The sequence below is a fragment of the Salminus brasiliensis genome, chromosome 2 (genome assembly GCF_030463535.1).
Source record: "Salminus brasiliensis chromosome 2, fSalBra1.hap2, whole genome shotgun sequence".
Lineage (NCBI taxonomy): Eukaryota > Metazoa > Chordata > Actinopteri > Characiformes > Bryconidae > Salminus > Salminus brasiliensis.
The window spans coordinates 24,732,283-24,754,561 of record NC_132879.1 but is presented as its reverse complement, the minus strand read 5'-3'; the positions used below and the strand labels follow the sequence as shown (position 1 = coordinate 24,754,561).

At 39.1% G+C, this 22,279-nt stretch overlaps 1 protein-coding gene across 4 annotated transcripts in view; it reads left to right on the top strand.

Annotated features, from left to right (window-relative positions):
* The window catches only part of ptprz1a (protein tyrosine phosphatase receptor type Z1a), a 58,445-nt gene extending 36,372 nt beyond the window's left edge, over nucleotides 1-22,073 (top strand). Inside the window, exons 9-30 of one of the 4 annotated variants that reach the window (XM_072671485.1) lie at nucleotides 640-824; nucleotides 1,334-1,460; nucleotides 3,409-3,449; nucleotides 3,546-4,290; nucleotides 6,990-7,134; nucleotides 10,059-10,150; nucleotides 11,354-11,439; nucleotides 13,181-13,201; nucleotides 13,398-13,494; nucleotides 13,594-13,679; nucleotides 14,203-14,337; nucleotides 14,444-14,578; nucleotides 14,764-14,927; nucleotides 15,540-15,675; nucleotides 16,135-16,281; nucleotides 16,397-16,490; nucleotides 16,681-16,754; nucleotides 16,861-16,989; nucleotides 17,935-18,087; nucleotides 19,446-19,588; nucleotides 20,949-21,084; nucleotides 21,199-22,073. In XM_072671485.1, coding sequence (XP_072527586.1) covers nucleotides 640-824; nucleotides 1,334-1,460; nucleotides 3,409-3,449; nucleotides 3,546-4,290; nucleotides 6,990-7,134; nucleotides 10,059-10,150; nucleotides 11,354-11,439; nucleotides 13,181-13,201; nucleotides 13,398-13,494; nucleotides 13,594-13,679; nucleotides 14,203-14,337; nucleotides 14,444-14,578; nucleotides 14,764-14,927; nucleotides 15,540-15,675; nucleotides 16,135-16,281; nucleotides 16,397-16,490; nucleotides 16,681-16,754; nucleotides 16,861-16,989; nucleotides 17,935-18,087; nucleotides 19,446-19,588; nucleotides 20,949-21,084; nucleotides 21,199-21,342 — 3,215 coding nt within the window. In that variant the 3' untranslated portion in view covers nucleotides 21,343-22,073. Of the gene's footprint in view, nucleotides 1-639; nucleotides 825-1,333; nucleotides 1,461-3,408; nucleotides 3,450-3,545; nucleotides 5,581-6,989; nucleotides 7,135-10,058; nucleotides 10,151-11,353; nucleotides 11,440-13,180; nucleotides 13,202-13,397; nucleotides 13,495-13,593; nucleotides 13,680-14,202; nucleotides 14,338-14,443; nucleotides 14,579-14,763; nucleotides 14,928-15,539; nucleotides 15,676-16,134; nucleotides 16,282-16,396; nucleotides 16,491-16,680; nucleotides 16,755-16,860; nucleotides 16,990-17,934; nucleotides 18,088-19,445; nucleotides 19,589-20,948; nucleotides 21,085-21,198 lie in introns of all 4 variants that reach the window. The other 3 variants (XM_072671466.1, XM_072671494.1, XM_072671477.1) reach the window with 3 other exon arrangements.
* The last annotated feature ends 206 nt before the right edge of the window (nucleotides 22,074-22,279 follow it).

The window sequence follows — 22,279 nt, the reverse complement described above, 5'->3', positions numbered from 1 at the left end:
TGTATATTAGCTTTTATGTTAATTACAGTGTTATTTTTTTAGGTGAAGACTGTTAGATGGTCTCTGATGCTCCTAAGGATTTACGGTGCAGCTACATTCTGCCCTCTGGTGTTTAAAGTGACATTATTACCACTAATCAGCCCATTTGTGTTTATTCTCAAGATGTTTTATAAGTAGAGATGAAAACAATCAATGTTTAGTAAGCTCTATAGTGTGCTATATTTGTTGACTTTAAAAGTGACAGAACAAATCGGCATTTTTGTTAGTGTAATTGGTGGATCAGTCTAATCTGCTGTAATCTGGTCCTATCAGTGTGTCTGAGTGCTGTTTATTTGGAGGTTCTTAGTCTCAGCCTCTGAGCACAGATGGTGAAGAATGCCCCCCATGATAAGGTCATCATGTGCTAGGACCAACAGTAAGTGAATGAGGGAGATGAATGGAAATCACACTCTGTTTGTATGAATCTGTTAAACCTGACATTATGTTGAATATGTATAGAAAACATGGATGAATTATCTTTCTTATATTTGATGCATTCCAACACAAGGCAGCTTTTTGCCTGAAATCCATTAAAATGCATGGCTTTTTTAGATAATGGGTTAATATAATTATTAAAATGTGCACTCTGGCATTTTACAGTTTGTAGCTCAGAGCCAGAGAATGTGCAAGCATATCCTCACAACTACACAAGTCTTTTGGTGATCTGGGAGAGACCACGAGCTGTGTACGATGCCAACATAGAGAAATACTCCGTCACCTACCAACAAACACAAGGAGAGGACCCTCCCACACTTGAGTACCTTACTGATGGAGACCAGGACGTGGTAATTAAACTACACATTATATAGTTCACTCTGTGAAAATGATGATATTGTTTAGCCTAACTAACCCAGACAGCTTTTAGCTGAATTGTAGCTAGCTGGCTTATTTACCATGCAATACAAATAAAATAATATACATATAAAATAATTACAGTGAAGCTTTTCTGGGCATATTGTGTAATTTGTGTGTGTGCACAACAGAATGCTTGTGTTAGCATTAAGTGCACCTTAAAGTAGGTGAATTGTCTAAATAGGAAATCTGGATACTTGACATTTGGACTAGTGTACTTAGATCTGTGGTCCCAAATTATTTATTGATGTTCTTGTTCTCAACACGCCTGATTCAGCTTATCATCTAATTAGCAACCCTTATCAAGTTTAAGTGAGTGTGTGAGAAATGAGTGTGTGTGAGAAATGTAGCGCAGGGGGCATCCAGGACCAGGGTTGTGAACCACTGACTGTGATAGACCTGCTGTAATTTTGTTGTTTCGTTTTTTTTTTACCTCTCTAAGGGAGCCATCATCCAGGACCTGGCAGCCAACACCAGCTACATGGTGAAGGTGGTGGCCGTGTGCACTAATGGTCTTAATGGCCGCACGAGTGAGCAGCTGATAGTGGACATGCCCGTGATTGACCCTGGTAAGACCACTCGCGCTCGCCGTCCTCGTCTTCGTGGAAACTGATTTACCATACTCTTAGCTTTGTTATTTAAAAAATAATAACATGCAGATGCTTCATACTATAGGTTGATCCTTTGCAAACCAGTTCCTTGTGTAGATAACGGCATGGTGTTTGTAAGGATTAGTACTAGTTAGCAATGTGAAAAAAGCCTAATCATGTTCTACATGTCATTCGTTTGCCACACTGCTGCACGGGTAGGCTTCAGTAGGTAATATTGACTGATTAATGTGTCCCTGATTATATTTCCTTTGCAGCAGTGTGAATCTCCAAATAGGAGTGTAAGTTAATTCTTTTCATTGAATTAGATAAGGGTTTCCGTTTAACAGTAATTTGAAAAAATTTAAGTAAATTAGCCCCTTTTGAGCCAAATTGCGCTAATTCTTCGATAGCTATTTAAATGCACAGTAAAATAACCATTGTCAAGCTAACTGTGTGCCAAGAACTGGACTAGTTTCGTTTCTCAAAAATTTTCAGTGAGAATCGCCCTCAGCTGAGAGAGTTTTTGAGTCTTCAAGTGTCAACATTTTTTCTTTTTAATGACAGTTTTGACGTATTTGCCTCTTTCCCTCTTTTATCTTACATCTGCTTTTGTTCCTCCTTTCTCTGTGCATTCCGACTGCTCTTCTCTTTGTATTGAGAAGAATCTTAATATTTTAAGTGCACTTGCCAGTCCACTGTGTTTTCAGCCCATTTTATGTGCTATCCACTGCTTTCTATGCAAATTCTTACTTTTTAGGGAGTTGATGTTTTGTCATTTGTTATACGAGCATCCCTTTTTACCGAGATTATTCAATAATTCACATTTTGCAGTATATTTACTGTATATTTGTTAATGCACTGACATGTTGGGAATCTGTATTACTGCTATTTATAATAAACTAACCTGGATTGCATACAAAATCATTTGCATCATATTTCAGTGTCTATGGATGTGTGTGTTCTCATTTTTTGATGCCATGCACCCGTGGCATTTTGCGGTTCAAGTGGCTAATAAGTAAAATTTTGCTGGTGAAATACACACTACACTACAGTCCTTCTGCAGCCTATAATGCATGTTTTAATGAACAAAACACTTGTTTCACAAATGGTTATGGTGCCTACATCATGACAATGCTGGAGTCATTTCTGCATTTTGTGTCATTCAGTTGCTCCCACTCAGCAGGTAAGATTCAGTAGGAGTCTGCAGTCTCTCTGCTTGTGTGTGGGGAGCCACTCTGGTGCATGAGAGTGTCCAGTATCCCCTGTGCTGTTTTCTTTTTTTCGTTTTCTTTTTGTTCTGTGTTCTTAATTAACCTGTAATCTGACCTGGACAATTCTCCTTTTTTACTGTTTGTTTTGCTGTGTGACCTGAAATGCCCGACTTGCTGATGTGAAATACTTTCCCTTCCTTTTCGTCAGCAGAGTTTCTTACCTACTGTTTGAACCAGAAGCAGCTACACAATTCTACACAATACACTGACCTATTGTTTTAGCTGTATGTCTTACAATATGGCCTACAGCCTGAATCCTTCAGGTACACTCTGAAGATCAATTTTTTTTGATTGTGAAGATCAAAGATTTAAATGTAGAGTTGAGCAGATTGACAGATGACAGATTGATGTGACTGAGATTTGCTCATGAACACAAAACTGTCTTTTGTTTGCCCTTCAGATTCATCTATGTTTATATTTGTGTGTACCTTCCCTTAAAGGCTGTTTCCAAATTAATATAATCAACTTAGATATTCCTTCTGTTTTTCTGTTTAATATACTTAACAGTGCCCTGTCCACCTGTACAAAAGATTTTATAGAGTCTTAGGTACTCTGTAATGTACATAAATGGGTTGTAGTTGCACACTCACAAGGCAAGGCTTGAGAGCATATTTCTCTTATTTGATTCCTTTATTGTATTTCTGTCTTTCTTTCAGAAACTGACCCTGATTCTGATCCTTTTGAATTGGATGAGGAGGTAACTATGAGTACATTACATTTAATACTAGTTGCCTAATATAAAACCCTGATGCACACCTCATTCATCTCTTTTTGTTCTCTGTTTCTCTCATAGGAGGTCTATCAACCCAACCTCTTTTCGGTCAGACATGGCTTGAATCAGGCACCCTATCCAATCCAGACCACTACACCCTGGACCGGATTTACTACAACAGACACACCAGTTCCTCCGGTCTTTGGTGTAACAACAAGCACTACTACTACTACTACCACGGCTACTTCTACTACGACAACCACTGAAACCCCAGTGAAAAACACACCACAATCTACCCACATGACCACTAGCACTACTTTCATGACCGATTTACTCACTTCAAAGCCAGATTACAGTGGCAGCACAACACTGACAGATTCACTCACTTCTGAGTCAGAATACAGTGGTAGCACAACACTGACAGATTCACTCACTTCTGAGTCAGATTACAGTGGCAGCACAGCACTGACAGATTCAATCACTTCTGAGTCACCTTATAGTAGCAGCACAACACAAAGCATGGCTTCTGAGGGTGACAGCAGCAGCCATAGTTTTATAGAACCTACAATAGAAGCGGTCACCCCTGGTGCAGAGTCTACATCAACGTCACCTGCAGCTGGAGAGGAAATCACTGACTCTGATAACTATGGGAACAGCACAGTTACTGTTACTACAGTTAGCCCCCTCTCTGAAAACATTGCAACATCAACCTCCTCCCTCCTCCTTCCGGAGGTCCCACTGCAGCCTACAACCCCAAGCGTGCCTTTCCCCACCACTACTGCCTTCAGTGCAGTCCTCTTGCAGACCACCCAGCCAGTGTTCAAGGGTGAGAGCTCCCCTTCTGCACTTTCTGCATCTGACCTTCTGCATGCCAGTCCTGTGTCCTTTCCCGCTTCTAGTGCATTGTTGTATGAGTCTGCCTCCATCCCTGACTGGGACGTCCCAGATACTACTGTTACCCCAGTAGCCTCTGATGGGCCGCAGTTTGTCACATCCTTCCCTCCCTACCCCACCCAGTCATCCTCCAGCTCTGTGTCTCGTTGGCCCGTGGAATCTGTTTCTAGCAGTGGTTGTGGTGATGATGATGGTGATGATGGTGACGTATTGTCCGGGTCGACCTCTAGCGCCGCCCTCTGTAGCAGTTCAGGTACTCTCCCTCTTCAAACTTTACCCGACTCGGTTGACTCTGTGCTCTCAGAGTGGTCTGAACACACTCACTTCTCTAAGCCTCTCAGCTCTGTCTCATCTCTGCAACCTTCACTTGCCCTCTCTAGCGTCTTCTCTTTGGTGACGGACACTCCTGACTTCAGCTCCTCACTCTCAGGTACCGTTGGAGACTCTGGCTTTCTGGTGAAGTTGGCAGAGTCTTCTGCGGTAGCTCTGACTGTTAGCCAAGATGGCGATGGTCCTTGCGCTCGCTGTCTTAGTTCCACCTCTCTGCATGCTGCTCCTCTCTTCTCAAAGCCTTCTTCCAGCTGGGAACACATTTCGGGTGACCTGTCTAGTCTAGTAGACTTCCATTCATTTCTGTCTTCCTCCAGCATGGGGACTCCCACAGTGTGCAGTGCAGCAGACTGGGAACTGTGCGCTGAGGCCCCTTCTCTGTCTTCTACCGAGTCATCTAGTGACCTGCACTTCTCTATTACAGCCACAACTGGTGCCATCATATACACTGAAAGTGTATCTACTCCTATGGAATCACCCACTCTGTGGCCTACCTTCAGTCAAGAGACTGCTTCTTCCATACCCACTCACTCTGCTGAAGGGCCTGTGGAAAGCAGTGCCTCTGGCTGGGTAGTGGACCAGGACTGGGGCCAGAGCTCAGCTTCTGGAGATTGGAGTTCTGTTCCTTCCACATCAACTGTAGTTCCAACTGAGGCCCTGCCTGAGGAGATGGAGGAGGAACACTCTTCGTCCTTCTACTTTGAGAATGAAAGCCTGATGGAGATTGAGACTACACCAAATAGCCCTGCTCTCCTGCCCAGCCCACCTTGGCCTCTGGGAGGTGTGGAGGAAGACAGCGGCTCAGGCGAGAGCCTCACGGATAACGAAACGTCTTCAGATTTCAGTATTCCTGAGCGCGCAGACAGAGATCCAGAGGAAGAACCGGTGGCAGGTAAAACTTCACCTCGCCGTCGTCACGTCTGCTCCTCAGGAGGCTCCATTGTAGCCGGTTGGATTAGAATGAACTCGATTCCCTGGTTCTGAAGAAAATTAAACCACTCCTTGGCAAAAGGATGACTAATATGTTTGTGTCTGTGTGCCAACTAAAATCTTTGGTAGAAAGTATTCTATATAACATAGTAGCACATGGGCAGGTAAGGTGTGAAGAGTTTGTAGTTGTTCCATCATCTAACAACATCACAACTACATCGTGAATTTGTGTTGTTGTTGTTGTACTCTGTATTCTCTCTAACAAACTAGCCAAAATGCAACTCGCCATCTCAACCTGACAGTCCCACAGCCATCATCACACTGCTTGCGTAAATCCTTAACCCTCTGTGTTGTGTTTTGTCCTGTGTGCCTTTTGTCTGCAATACCCACAAGCATGCCTTTCCAGATTTTATATGAAAAACCTTGAAAAGATACAGATATACAGATATAAACTACAACTTGTCAATCTTAAATTGTACTATTATTATAACCTCAGTTTTTTAGTAATGACTCGGAATATTATTAGCCATGTTCACATCTATGTTTTCTCTTACACCAGCTGCTTGTTATATATAGCCAGTCTTGTCATGGTTTGCCCAATAGAGGGTAGCAGAGGTCCTACTTTGGCGCATCAATAAGTGACAGCTGGTGCCATTGTGTTTGGGTTGTACTGACAGGGCCATGTCGTTCCTAGGTTAGCTCCTAATCTCTCAAAAGTCTGTCTGCTATGAATCATGGCCAGCCAACTAGTCAGACTTATAATGCAGGATTTTTGCATTTTTTTCCTAATAAAAAATTATGTAGTGATATAATTGAATTACTTATTGCAGGTGGTTTTATATATATATATATAAACCAATACAATGAGACTAATGAACTCTTAGAAGGCAGACATATAATTTTTCTTTCATTTGAATCACATTTCAGTAGGAAGATCATGCTTGCTCCATAAAGTTGCATGTTCGTTTTTGTACAGTCATGCTCATCATTACTGGAATAGATGAATCTGTAACTTCCCTTTTATCCGTGTTTATATACTACAGTAGTACACATTGCTGTGTGAGAGAGAGCATTTTTAAATCAAGCTGCTTATTTTACTTAAGCTAAGAGGTAAGTCGGATTTCTTGGCTTATTCTTCTCGTTTATACCTAATCTTAAGCTTTTCTGGTTTGCAAACGACAATGCACTAGTATGAACTTACTTGATTCCTCTCGATGTGATATGACAGTATTTTGTTTGTAGGGAGCAAAAAAAAGATTTTTTTGAACGAATGATGATATTTGTGATTTATGCCTCCCAGGACCTCAATTAGAAATTGCTATGATGTAGCATATACCACTGTTCTCATATCAACCCTTCTCTTGCTCGTAGATGCCAGTAACAGCAGTCACGAGTCCCGCGTGGGTCTGGTAGGCAGTGTGGAGCGTCAGAGGAAAGCTGTGGTTCCTCTAGCTGTGGTCTCCACCCTCACTTTCCTGTGTCTTGTCATACTAATTGGCATTCTCATCTATTGGAGGTGAGTTCCATATTCTACTGTATAATCTACAAGCATAGCCTCTTGGACCTACCTAAACACTTTTTTGCTATTTATTTTGTCTGTTATCTACATTTTCCTTTTAATAACTAATTTCAGCGTGCCATTATTTGGATTATTTATCTAACAAATCTGTGTCATGAACTGCTCCTGTGAAAATGCAACACATGAAAAGCAGTATACTGCAAACATAAGTGGTGGTGTTTTATTGCTTTAATTTAGAAGAACAGTAATAAGCCCTTATGTGATAACACGCTCTCTCAGATAAAACCTGCGCTCAGCCAACATGAGAGTGGTCCTGCTTTGTCTGTTATGTAGTGATAGAAAACACAGCACTGCTTAGAATCTGTTAGAATCTAGACATATTGGTCCAGTGTGTACTTTTGCCCTGGGTAACGTAGACATAAACTTGGTGCCATCTTGTGGCAGATTTAAGCAGGCGTATTTCTTTTTCTCTTGGGTCTGGTGCTGAGTCTGTCGGGTGCACCTGGTCACACGTACTGTAGAATTCTTGACAAACACTGAGGCACTTAATCAAAAAAAAACCTCAATTTTATCACTCTAGAATTGCAGGACTAGTGTTAATAAACTGATTCCATTTTTGAAACGTAATGAGTAGATTCAGTGTATAGTTATATTCAGCACACAGCATGACTGATCTAACATACTGTGACAAAACAAATAATTTCCCTAGAGACTGCTGTTGATGATTGACGTCATATTGCTATTAATCTATAATCATGAGAATCATGTGTAAGGCAGGGTTTTGAAAGGGATGGGGAAAGAGAATCCTGTTTACTGGGGCTGATGGTTTAATCTTTCTGACCCATCCTCAGTCTTGCCCCATCCCATTCACCAGTCAAACATGCCAAAGACAGGTCAGTCTGTATGAATGATTACATCAACGAACGTGTACTTGTATGTTAGTGTGTGTATGTTTGCTTTCATACATTTTAAGGAAAGGGATAGCTTGACTTTTTAGGAAAACCTGAGAAAAAACAGACCTAACCAACCTTGTCAGATTTAGCAAATTATCTTAATTTGTGAAGTGCTTTGAAGATTTTTCTTTTTCTGAAAGGGCAGAATTTGTTTTGCTTAATTAGTTGTTTTTTTGCTCTCATTCCTCTGAGAGTTTAAGGCTTTATTACAACCATGACATTTTAGTTACTGCAGTTAATATCACAGTTCATTTAGAAGAGGCTTATTAGTTATAAGGAGTAAAATATGGTCATATTAAAAATGTGGGGTCAGGAACATACCTGAAACCCCTCTTCCCAATCTAAAATTCAAGCAGTTACACTGTACAATGAAATTATTACTTTGCAGTTCCTCCATTTACTGACATAATCTTATAAATATCAATATAAAAAGAGAGAAATAGAATATAGTATAATATATATATATATATATATATATATATATATATATATATATATATATATATATATATATATATATATATATATATATAACCACTAAGTAAAGAAAGTTACATTCTCTAAATACCATCTCTACCTTGTCCATGGACACCCTGTCACCTACCATTTTTTTTCCTACCATAAGCAGAAGCCCTTCAGTTTGTAAGTCCTTTCCCTTTTCCCCAGTCTCCTTCCAAATTATCATATGCTGAAGGCATGGTCCCAACTAACAAAATATATGTGGTATATATTTGTGACCTCAATTTAGTATATGTGTGTGTATGTATTTAAGTGATCCCCAATAGCGTATGTATAGATGTTGTGCGTGTATTATGTAGTTAGATAACTGGAACTGTGCATCTTCAGCAAAGTAGTGCTAATATTTTAGCCCAGCAGATTGGGAACACATTGAACATTGACTTTTTTTCCTCTAATAATTTTTTTCAACTGTGAAATAAGCAACTTTTGCAATCCCATCAAGTACATGGCTCTGCTGTGTAAACAGTTCAAGCGCATGAGGCTGTACATTTCTTATCCTGGCAAGGCTCTCGGCTCGTCGGCGTGTTCCTCATGCTTGACTTATGTTATTACACTGTGGGGATTGGGCCAGATTAAGTCGTTAATCTTGAAGCGGGTGATTAAGTCTCTGAGATGCTGATCTGTTGTTTGTGGCCCTGCGCTAGAGCGCAAGAGTACTAAAGAAAGGGCCTGCGCATGATTATGTCTGACAAGGCCAGAGTGATGTTGGCGTCTTGTCGGCACAGAGATGGGTGGCGGAATTGCGGTAATAGTGGCATGTTCTGTCGCTTGTTCCTCCACGCTTACATGGTGCTCATTTGGGTTGAGCACAGCTGCGCACTTGATGCGAGCCTTGAGGACATCTTCAAATGTTGGTGATTAATCTGCAGAGACATCATTGTGATGTGTTGTTGCCACTAATCCCTTCCAAGAAGTTGCTGTTATGGACAAACGCAAGTCCAGGTTAATCAGAATATCTGTGGGGCGATCTTGTTAAGAGCTGGTTGTGGATTAGATTGAACATCTTTTTATCTGTGTTTTAAAGCTTAGAGTATATTCTCACACATAAGGATGTGTTTCCCCCTGCTTTTTGTTAGTTCCAGAGATGTGTTTTTCCCTGCTTTTTGTTAGTTTCAGATTGGAAAATAACAAAAGAAAAAAGGCCTCTCGATAGAAAAACTTCTTCAGATCCTTGTGCTTAAATGTGTATGTGAATAGATATAGAAAAGGTGGAAGCCCAGCTAAGAACCACCCACTTTTCATGCTTTTTCTTCTGCATATTCAAAAAATGTTTGTGTTGTGGTAACCATTTCACCCTGCGGTTGCTACTGTTTGTCACGGAGCCTGTTTTTATGTTTGTTTGCCTGTCTGCTGTTGGTTTGTACTTTGTTTTTGTGTCTTTTGTGTTTGTGTTTGAAGTCATCTAGGGTGCCAGTGTTGGAAATGAGTGAATTGTCATTTTCTCCACAGGAAGTGCTTTCAGACGGCTCATTTCTATATAGAGGACAGCACCTCCCCTCGAGTCATATCTGCCTCCCCTGCTCATCTGTTGATTCGCACAGGTAAACGCTCATACGTCCATAGATGGAAAGTGCAGAAAACATGTGGCATGCAATTTTTTTTTTCCCTAAGGTAAATGCATGATGATGGTGTAAGAACACACAAAGGTTGTAGACCTGATATATAACCACTATACACAGGTCAACTGGCTTTGTTTTGTAACCATGGCTTAGAATTTTACAATTTGGATGTAATTCCAAAAAAGGCCAGATACAATTAAATAGGGCTGGGCAATTTGACCATATTTATCCTTATCATGGGAAAAACGGTATCACTACAATATATAAAATTCCTAGACCAAGGCCTTATTTGTTTTTTTTGTCAAACAATTTTAAAAGCTTTTGAGCAAGGCTACAGTGGCCTGGGGTTGTTGGTTCAATCCTCACTCTAGTCTCTGTCTGTGAGGTTCTCTCTGTGTCTGTGCACATTTTCTCCTGGTATTTGGGTTTGCTCTCACCTCTCAAAAACACAGTAGGCAAATTGGCCAGATATATTGCTCTCTATGTGTGAGTGAATGTGTGTGTCTGCACAGAGGGTCCAGGTTGTATGTCCTTATTGCCCACTGATTCCAGGTTGTTCTCATGAACCACTGCAACCATGACCTATAAGAAGATAGTTGGATGGATAGGCAAGATTACTAATTTTTATATAAGCATTTTTAATATCTCTGCTACAAATGAAAACATGACCTTTGTTTAAAGCAGCTGTGGATTATGATTAAGTCAGCAGAAAGTGCATGCAAATTGGGCAAGGCTAATAAATATGATTAGTGAAAAGAAGCTGTCAAATGTGGTACATTAAGAACAGAAAATATTAACACAAACAAATTAACAAACAAATTCTTTACATGATATCTGTAATATCTTTCAGATCCATTGATCTGTGCATAAAAAAAGAAAATCATTGTACACTTTATGTATTCTGACATATGACGTTGTATCAATATTATATTTTGATTCTATCAAAAGTGAGAATGCAACTTGAAATATGCTAACATGGGGATACCTTAACGTGGTGCTTCATATTTTTCTTCAGTAAATGACTTCTGTAGCTGCTCATTTGTGCTTGTTTTTATTTATTAAAAAAATATTTAATGTGTCTGCCACTGGTCTAGGAGGTTTGAGAATCCTAGAAGACTATTGATCAGGATTGTTGAATAACATTATTAATGACGTTTATGAACTTTATTTTCTCAACCCTTGCAGATGAGCATGAGTCTCTTTCAGTGAAGCAGTTTGTCAAACATGTTGCAGAACTTCACAACAACAACTCCTTCTCCAGAGAGTTTGAGGTACGTCTTCTGTAACCCCATTTACAACATTGATCGTCTTGAGAAACTACACATATAAATAGCTAAAAAACTAGTTTAATGACCTGCCTATCACAGTGAATTTGCAGGTATCTCTGTTACCTTTGACTTCTCTTAGGCATCTGCTTTCAAGCTTCGTTCTCACAGCACATTTAGAGTTTTAAATAGTGGAGCAGATTTTTTCCTCTAATTTCACTCATGCAGTACAGATTGCCAGATACACTTTGGCCCATTAGTTAGTTCAGGCCCACTCGCCCTGCCCATATCCAGCCATGTGTGAACATAAGCTGCAGCTAACTTTTCCGAAAGAATAAATAAATCACTCTCAAGCACTCGCTTGCTTTTGACTCTAATGCCAATATTCCACTCAGATGCACACAGAAATACACTAGTACACGATTAGTGCTTAATTAGCATCAATCAGTGTCAAATTAGAACCACCCCCACTTCTGAGTTTCATTTATTTGCTCTTGATTAGATAATTAACAATGAATTAGGTATGCGTCCATTTAAAATAAATGAGATTGTACAGGCTACACTGTAAATGAGTTTCAGTAGCGAAAAATAGGAAATGGTTGTCTATGCCATGCTGCATAACCTAAATCATCTTAGCTGTGGTAGCATGAGAATGTTCTGGGGCATCTACATGAACATTGCCAATACAAGGGATTATATTATTACTCCTTGTTTTTTTGGCATTTGTCCTCTGCTCTTTTCCACACTTACCTCAGTGTCATCACATACAGTATATGGTTACCCTATTAAGTGTTAAATGCATGGTTTGTAAGCAGTGCAGGGACACTGTGAGTGCTTGTCCTCACCACACCAAAGCAGCCTGTCTTTAACCCATATGCCATTCTGAATGTCCTTAATATTGCCAGTTCCACTTTATCTTATATTTAATAACTGTGTAGTTACACATGAATAATCCAGACAACAACAGTGTTACTAATGGTGGTCTGTTTGGTTACAGAATACATGTGTTAATACACATTTATCAGCTTTAGTTTTGAGTCATTATATTATACAAATGTATCTGTATAGATGTAACAGCATGTTAAATCTAATATGGTTATACATCTGTAATAAAATAAGTTACTGTATTTGTAACTGCTGCTTTTTTACTGTAAGATCTGTTGAGATTGGGTACTAGTGTAGTTACAACAGTCAAAACTAAAGTTGATAAACATTGTGTAGTTTCACAAGCTGTGCTACTGTAATGCACCTTTTACGTTGTTGTTGTTATATGCATTGTTAATGTGTTATTACATAGTTATTAGAGACATAAAAAGTGACACCATGTTGTCTACTATAGCATATAGCCTTATAACATATTAATTTGCAGTTTCATAACTGTTGCACATGTGTTATGTGTGAAATATCATCTGAAATGTTTAGACATGGTTTATGCCAGTGAGTTTTACATTAAAGTGACCTTCCCAAGATGTAATCCAAGGAACCAGCATTCTACTGTATATTATATGAATATTAAGGATGGACAGGATCCCAAACTAGTCCAGACTACTTTGCAAACTCCTTGCTTCTGCCAGCTCAGACCCACACAGTGCATGAGGCATGTTCTGAAAGTGTTCTGCCAGTAGCTTTTTTTTTTGCTGTGTTCTGTGTCCTGTGTTTTCATTTTTTGTTTGTCACGTGTTGTCTGTGCACTGTGTGTCATGTAATTTCATTTCTGTGCTTTCTGCATTCTCACTTCCCTAATTAGATATTGAAAGAGTATTTTGAGGTAAGTCATATCTCTCATTTAATTTCTTTGATCTGATTGCACTTGATATCTGTAGCATGCATTGTTTCTACCACTCGTCCACCAATGCGTATGTACCTATTTTCAGAGAGATAATAGCTAAGGCATTTAAAAAGTGTTATAGTATAGTATTCCGGCAGAGGATACAGCATGTGTATGTGTGTGTATTTAATTGTAGGAGGTTCAGACTTGCACTGTGGATCTGGGAACTACAACCGATAGCTCCAACCACCCAGACAACAAGAGCAAGAACCGATATGTCAACATTTTGGCCTGTATGCAGCAAAATAAAATCACATCTGTTTGTTTAATGAATACACTTTTATTAATGATGAAGAGTGCTGAGGATTTTTTTTTCTTGTACTTTGTATCAGATGACCACAGCAGAGTTAGACTCTCAGCACAGTCTGACAAAGATGGAAAGAATGAAGGGGACTACATCAATGCCAACTATGTGGATGTGGGTATTTTGTCCTGTTTTTAATGCTGTCGTAGACTTTCTTTCAGGCAGGTTATGTCATTAAAGCATTTATTCCATGCCATAAGACTCAGTGGATATTAGCAAACTCAGATAGAAACTATTTTGAGATTAGTAAACTTGTACTAAGTAGAAGCTGAAGGAAGTAATAATTCAATGCCTCAGTTAATATGAAACCACACAATAAAGACAAAACAAAAGGGATATAACCCCTTGCTCAAACTATGCTGTGCTGTTATTATATGGGTTTCTTTCTTTTTATAATTTATTTTTTTTAAAACTCATTATGAAGTCACTAATATGAGCACAGTTTGATTACACAATAGTGGAATACATGCATTATTATTTATATATTTGAAAATAGCACAAGACTCGTATTTTAGCCAACAAATGAGCTCACGATGCATTATTACATTTCTGTTTGCAACTTGGCACATTGATCACACTCTCCTTATCTCTCCCTGTCTCCGATTGCCCCACACCTTTTTCTCTTTTGCCCACACAGGGCTTTAACAAACCACGAGCCTATATAGCAGCTCAGGGCCCTCTTAAGTCGAGCACTGTGGACTTCTGGAGGATGGTGTGGGAGCAGAATGTGGGAGTGATCGTCATGATCACAAACCTGGTGGAGAAAGGCAAAGTAAGCCGTCTATAAGCATCCCTGCGCACACACGCACTTTACATTAATCACTTAAAAAGGAGGTTGCTTATTATGGTACATTAATGCTTATTATTCCATCTCACAGAGAAAATGTGACCAGTATTGGCCCTTGGAGACCCAAGAAGAGTATGGCAGTTTCCTTGTGACTGTTAAGAGCACTAAGGTTATGGCTTACTATACCCAGCGAACCCTCATCATTAGAAACACACACTTAAAGAAGGTATGAAAGTGCACAGTCATTTCCTTCTCCTTATCAGTCCATATATTGTGTAGAAGTTAAATACTACAGAATTATCTATGGTCAAAAAAATTGTAGATAAAAACTGTAGTTCTTTACCTAAACTGATTTGAGTTAGATTTTTGTTTTCTGACCATTTCTGCTTTCTTCCCCTCGTGTTCCTTCAGGGCTCTCAGAAGGGTCGGGCCAATGAGCGAACAATAACGCAGTACCACTACACACAGTGGCCAGACATGGGTGTACCAGAGTATGTGCTGCCGGTGCTCTCGTTTGTCCGCAGGTCGTCCAGAGCCAGGGCAGAAAATGTGGGCCCTGTTGTGGTGCACTGCAGGTAAGACTGCATATAGAGATTAAGAAACAATTCCAGACTTAATAATCCTAACACGTTTATTTTTTTCATGTTATTAATATGAACTATTATTATGAATCTATGTAAACATTTATATTTCAGTATCTTCTATAAATTATTCAGTAACTTCTAAACTAATATTTAATTATGTAGGTAAGAATTCAAGTGTAGGCCTGTTGGATTTAGGGGTTTGATTACATAAACCAGAGTCACTTTTTAAAGCAACATTATGTAGCTGTAGTTGTTTTATGTTAAAATAACAGCTTCAGAGCCATGCTGTTGCTCAACTGACCTTTAATAAGGACAGTAGTGTTCATACCTTCTGTTTTAGACACTTTTAACAGCACCATGTAATTTTGTTAAAGCAGGTAGGACAAGGCTTGTAAGAACTGTGTAACTCAAGTCATATTTGTGTAAAATCTGGTAATGTTACTCTACCATGTCAGCCCACAAGCTTCTTTCACTTTCAGTGACGATTGTGTCTCTGTCAGCACCAAAAATACACATGTATGATGTTGCTTTTAAATGTGTGCTAAAAGAAAGGATGTTTTGATGATTTAATTCATTAATGTGTGTGTTTGTGTGTGTGTGTAGTGCTGGTGTTGGAAGAACCGGTACCTACATTGTGCTGGACAGTATGATGAAGCAGATCAGTGAGCAGGGTTCAGTGAACATCCTGGGCTTCCTTAAACACATCCGCACACAGAGGAACTACCTTGTGCAGACTGAGGTAAAGGTTTAGGGTTGAGTGTCTTATTGTCAACATATTTATACCAGTCTACTGGATTAGGTAATAAAATAAAGGACAGATTTATCTATTTGTACAGTTTGTGAAAACGTGTTCACGTGATATAGTTATATACTGCCATATTCCAACTTGCTTATTCATAATTTGAAAAACCAATCTGTAATAATTTTCGATATTTTTGATATTCATGAATATCACAGGTTTTATTGCATGGGGTACATCTGTGCTGTGTATTTTAGTGTTTTTTTGTATGTTAGTGCTTTTCTCGAGTCAAGAAGGGGTTGTTAATTAGATGATTTGTTGTATCAAATGTTGATCAGTTGAAAACAGCATTAAAATGTCCGTAGGGTCGTTTACGACCAGGGTTCACAACCACTAATATACACCATCAAAATGGACAGATTCATTTATTGTTTTTTATATTTTCATGCTCTTCTGCAGGAACAGTATATCTTCATCCATGACGCGCTGGTGGAGGCCATTCTGAGTAAAGAGACAGAGGTGCCCACGAACCGTATACATAACTATGTTAATGAGCTGCTGACCACTGGGCCTTCGTGCAGGACGCGCCTGGAGAAGCAGTTCAAGGTATGAAGAAATGAGTATGAAAATATAGGCAACAGATTTCCAATTGGTATTCCCTTGTCCTTTGTCTGTGATGTTTTGTGATGTGCATTGATGGTTGTACTTCATGTCTTTGCAGCTGGTGATCCAGGCCAGTGCAAAGCAGTCTGATTACTCTGCTGCTTTAAAAGACTGCAACAGAGAAAAGAACAGGAGCTCATCTTTGATACCTGGTGAGTTCCCAGAGCTTCAGGCATGTTTACAATTTTAAACATGAAAGTGTTGTGACTGTAGTGTGTGCATCCAAGCTCAAAATGCCTAGGTGTTTTTTACACACCGTATTTTATAGCCAGTGGCTATTGGTGTATGGGAACAGCATCTTAAAACCAGAGAAACTTCAGTAACTGTTGTATTCCGTTTCAGTCGAGGGATCTAGAGTATGTTTGTCAACCTCAGCAGAGGAGACCTCAGACTACATTAACGCTTCTTATATTCTGGTAAATTCACTATACAGTTACCATTTTATCAATTATATATCAACCGATGTTCATTTTTATACACAATATACATGTCTACTCAGCCTGTTGGGGGGTTTTGCTGCAGGGTTATCAGCTGAGCAATGAGTACATCATTACCCAGAATCCTCTGCCTGGTACAGTGAATGACTTCTGGAGGATGATTTGGGACCACAATGCCCAGGTCATAGTCTCTCTGCTTGACACGAGCAGCCTGGTAGGTAGCCTGTTTCTTCTGAAGGAATGTATTGATCTTCGTGCCAATCTGCTTTTTAATGTGATTGGAGTGATTTTCAGCTTTAATTAATGTTTAGTAATGACAGCCATGTTTTACATATTTATATAATAAAGCAGGCTTACCTTATAATGCAAGTCACAGTTAACACTCAAGAACACAAAGGCCAGAGTAGACTGTGCTGCCTGTCCAGTTCTGGAACACGATTCTTTGGACAGATGAAACCCAGATTGACTTGTACCAGTATGATAGTCTAAGAAGAGTAAGAAGGAAAGGAAGGGCTCTGATCCAAAACATACCATACCATCTGCCAAACATGGCGGAGGCAGTATCATGGCATGGGTATGTATGGCTGCCAGTGTAACTGAGTCACTGGTTTTTGATGATGATGTGACTGCTGATCACACCACAGAATCAGCATAAGAGCTTTGTAAGGCAAAGAAACTGAATGTTCTGCAGGTCAGTAACCTGACCTAACGCAGTTGAGAAGTGTTTTGCTTACTGCAGACAACTGTGGACAGACAGATCAAATCAGTAAAGGCCTACCAAGCCATCTGAATGGAAAAAACTTAGGATTTGGTAATGTCCATGGCTTTCAGACTTCCGGCAGTCATTTAATTATATGTATTATATGTATATGTATATAATTATTGTAGTTTGTCCAATTGCTTTTGAGTTTTGGAGCGCTATTTAAATTAGCTGTAATTTCTAAATGGTTAATGAACCCTTGAATTAAAGCTGAGAGTGAGGTATGAGGTGGTGTACTGAGGCAAAAAAAGTATCACTGTCCAAATGCTTCACTACAATACTCTTTATTGCAGTACCCTTAGTATGTTTGTCAATGAGTAGTATCACAATTTCTGGATCTGGTGGTAGTTGTATTTTCCTGTGTTGGATGAAGACTCATTCATTTATTTCTCTTCTCAGACAGAGGAGACTGAGCCAATGACCTTCTGGCCCAAAAGAGATCAGCCAATTAGCTGCAAGATGTTCACAGTCTCTTTAAGAGGGGAGGAGCGTGTGTGTATGTCTAACGAGGAGATGCTGATTGTACAGGATTACATCCTAGAAGCTACGAAGGTCAGAACTTACCCAAGTTAAATTGCTTGTTTTTATAATATAATAATTCCCTACTACAATAATTAGACAAGGGTCTAGGTACTTTTGACTATGGTGGGTAAATGCAAAGCCAATCAGGGAAACCCTGTAGTATGTTCAATAGTATTCTGTACCAAACCGTATCCAGGTAAAAAAATGCTGAACTATAAAACTTACTCTCCATGCTAAGATGCATTGGGCTATACAGTAAAAAAAGGAGCTACAGATTCCCCCGAATTCTACTGAAGAACTTGTATCACAGTGCAGAACTCTCATAGCGTTGTGCCATAGAGTTGTGGAGTGCATTAATCAAAACACATTGCAGCAGAAAAAACAATTCGACATTTTCCAATAAATTCCTTTTTCACATTGATTAGACACATAGAATCTCTACCCCACTGTTGAAAGTTGCTGAACTGAAATAAAAAATGTTAAAAATGTTTAACTTATTAGAATGAAGCTATACATCGCTGGTGTCCAATAAAAACTATGCATCTCCATTTTTGCCAGTTTTTAGTTTTTGCCATGGTTTGACCCTGTAGCTGCTCTGTACCCTGTGTAAATGATTCAGAACGAATAGAAATGCAATAGAAATGCTCTTAAACTAAATTGGAATTACTTGGACTAAACTCTTAATTTACATTTAACATATTCAGGGATAGAGGTCCCTCAATGTGCAATGTGCAATATCCCCCCCCCCCCCCCACATGTGAAATTAAGGGTCAATTTTGCAATTATATGTAAATAATCTGTAAATAATATTGTTTTTCCTCAGAGTTTTTGACTTCTGTTATTTATATTGTGTATATAATGGTAATTTATCTACTTTTTTGCATCTGAATGTCTTGCTATCCCTTTGCTGCTGCTGGATTAATAAAGGAATATCTTATCCTATCTTATCTTAAAGTTAAGAACATTTTTACCTTCTCCTGTAAAATCACCTGTTTGGAGATACATTTTTTTATGGACAGCGACAATATTCACTATTGGAGAACCTGTGCTGCAGTGCATTGTCAATACATCTGCAGAAGGCTGTGCCAAATAACTGTGGAGCTGATTTACAGAAACACATGGCTGCTGAAAAGACTGAGAGTAAACACTGAGCATGCCTCAGCCGGACACATCTGTTCTCTTTTACAAACTGAACACGTCTCCATCTGTATCTGCAATTAGTGTAGCAGATATACCACACACACATGCTTATCAGAACTGTCTAATGCACGCACATGCAAATTCACACATACACACCCAAACAGGTTGTCAAATGCTCTTTTATATTCATACTTTTTGTTTCATTGTGTTATGAACTCATTACTCTTACTCTCTCTCTGTCTTTTAAGGACGACTATGTTGTGGAAGTCAGGCATTACCGTGCACCTCGGTGGCCAAACCCAGACTCCCCCATCAGTAACACATTCGAGCTGATCAACATCATCCGAGAGGAGCGGGGTTTAAAGGAGGGGCCCATTGTAGTACACGATGAGTAAGCTTAAGAGTCATTTGAGTTTATTTTTTGAAGTGAAGCAGGAAACATATCATGAGTGTGTCCCAAAAACCTCACATCTCCAAAATGATAACTTTAATGATTAAAAAAAAGATAACGCCTTAAGCTTCAATGGCAGCCAATGTCAAAAGATTTGCTTTTGGTCCATTCATCATGAAATTCTGGTACAATGTAAAAAACAACTGCCAGATCCACATTATGTCAAAAAGTGAAAATCGACAAGGTCTTTGAATGGCAGTGACCATATACTCAACATTGGGCATCCTGGTATATGTTTTACTACTTTTTTGTTTTAGTTCATAATAAATTGATCAACTTAAATTTCTTTGCATACCAGCCTAGAAAATAACCATCCACTATATATCCAAATGTTTGTGGACACCCCTACTAAAAAACATTTAGCTATCTTAAGCTTCACCTAGAGCTGGGCAATATGACAATATTTTATCGTATTGTAATAAATTTTCTTATTGTGATACACAATACGCTTTTCTAAGCATATTGAGGATATGATCAATGCTTAAATAACACTGATCAATTGCAGGTGTCATTACAAACTATGTAATTAGTCTGGTTTAATTGGATTAATTGGGCAGCACATTTCAATAAAAATCACAGTACTAAATATGGGTTTGAATGGTAGTTTTCAAAAATCCATCTCTACTGATACATTTTGTCGTGATGAATATCTTGAAAATATCATTAAATATCGTGAAACAATATTTTTACTATATCGCCCCGCCCTAGCTTCACCTATTACTGACACCGATGCTTGTCTAGTCCCTGTAGAAAACTGCTGCCAATAGAATAGGACTCTATTGACACCATTCCTAATGCCAAGCGTGGACTAGAGGGGTATACTGAGTTCTTTGGAATGATGGCGCTCCATTCAATATTTTTGGTATAAGTTGTGTAGTTGGGAATGAGGTATGGTGGTAATCATCCAACATCCTGACCTCACTAATGCTTTCGTCGCTGAATACAACAATGCTGAGAAAGGCCTTTACTTTATCCAAAAATACTTCTCTCAAGTTCTCTCAATCAAGAAGGTTCTCTAAATCATATTTTTCCAGCAGTTGGTCTTGATAGTGTTTTCTTTTTATGGTTCATTATAATTCTCATAAGAGCTTTGGAGGCTGATTCAGATGTTAAGGTGCTCTCTAAAAATGAACAAACATTTAGCCCTGAAAGTACCCCATAACTTGTCATTGTTTAAATGATATGTGTAATCGCTCACAAACTCTTGTCATAAGGTGACAGGTGTTGTACATTCCTCTTGTTTAATTGTCAACACCTCAATGCAATTATACTGCAGCTCTGTCATTGTGTGTGTGCGCAGCTGTGGGGGAGTGATGGCCGGAACGTTTTGTGCCCTTCATACTCTGCTTCAGCAACTGGAGGCTGACAGCTCAGTGGACGTTTACCTGGTGGCCAAGATGACCAACCTCATGAGGCCAGGAGTCTTCACAGATATTGTACACTTCCCCTTTAATACATTATACATTACTCTATAAGCCAAACGATAGTTATATCGTTATAATTATCTGATATGGTGAAGAGTATCAAACGAGTCTTGGTTTCTCTGATAGGAGCAGTACCAGTTCCTCTACAAAGCCATCTTGAGTCTGGTTGGGACCCAAGAAGATGAGAAAGCACTCCAGTCCTCCGACAACAACGGCGCAGTCCCAGGAGGCCCTGCAAGTGCCGCTGAGAGTCTGGAATCCCTGGTGTAACCATAGCAACCAGCATACACAGCTCACACGGACGCTCCCTTTTCCCTGCTGCTCTGCTCTTCTTTTTTATCCATTTGTTCACCACCTTCATCAGACAGCCCGCATTGCTGGACATGGTGCGATCCTGGAACTTGGAACGTGTGCCTTTGTACATGCATTTTCTTTAACCACTTTTAAGGTAGACTAATATAGTCTATGTCGCTGCCACTTTGTACTAACCTTTAACTAATTTCTTTTCCTAGAATTGCATATTTATTGGCATCATGTCTCATTTAAGGGAAGAAAAAACACTTTTTAATAAGACATATTTTATTAGTCTATATTTTGTAGTAACTGAAAGCCACATTGTTTTTCCATACGGATGTAAATACAAGGAATGTGGCACCTTTTTCCAGTCATGGTTTTCAGACAAGGTCATGGAATAATATTCTAATTTGTAAATAATATTATAGCAACCAAGTCAATGGACCAAATTTCTATTTATAAGATTAGATTTTTATATTTTACTATTGTAGTGCTTTACACTGTATGTATGAACGCACTCTAATACTGTAGTCAAAACATTGTTGTGATATTTCTGAAGTTGTCCTGATGTTTTGTACTCTCATCAACTTAACATAAATCGTGATATACTGACATTCTTTAGCTGTTCATAGACTGTTTCTGCTATATGTAGGATAAAACACAACACAAATAAAACCAAATAAGCAGGAGTTATTTGTTTTGCACGACATTGTCTTTGTTTGTTTGTTTGCTTGTTCCCATTTTACATTTTACATCTACAGCTTTTGGCTGATGTTCTTGTGACTTACAGTGGAATCAGGTTAAACAGGGAGGTGAATGTAGCAGTGGTGGTAATGCCCAAGGGCTTTTAATGGTGTAGCATGGTGAGCTTGACTGCCTGTAGAATTGAAACCTATTCTTCCTAAAGGAAGGT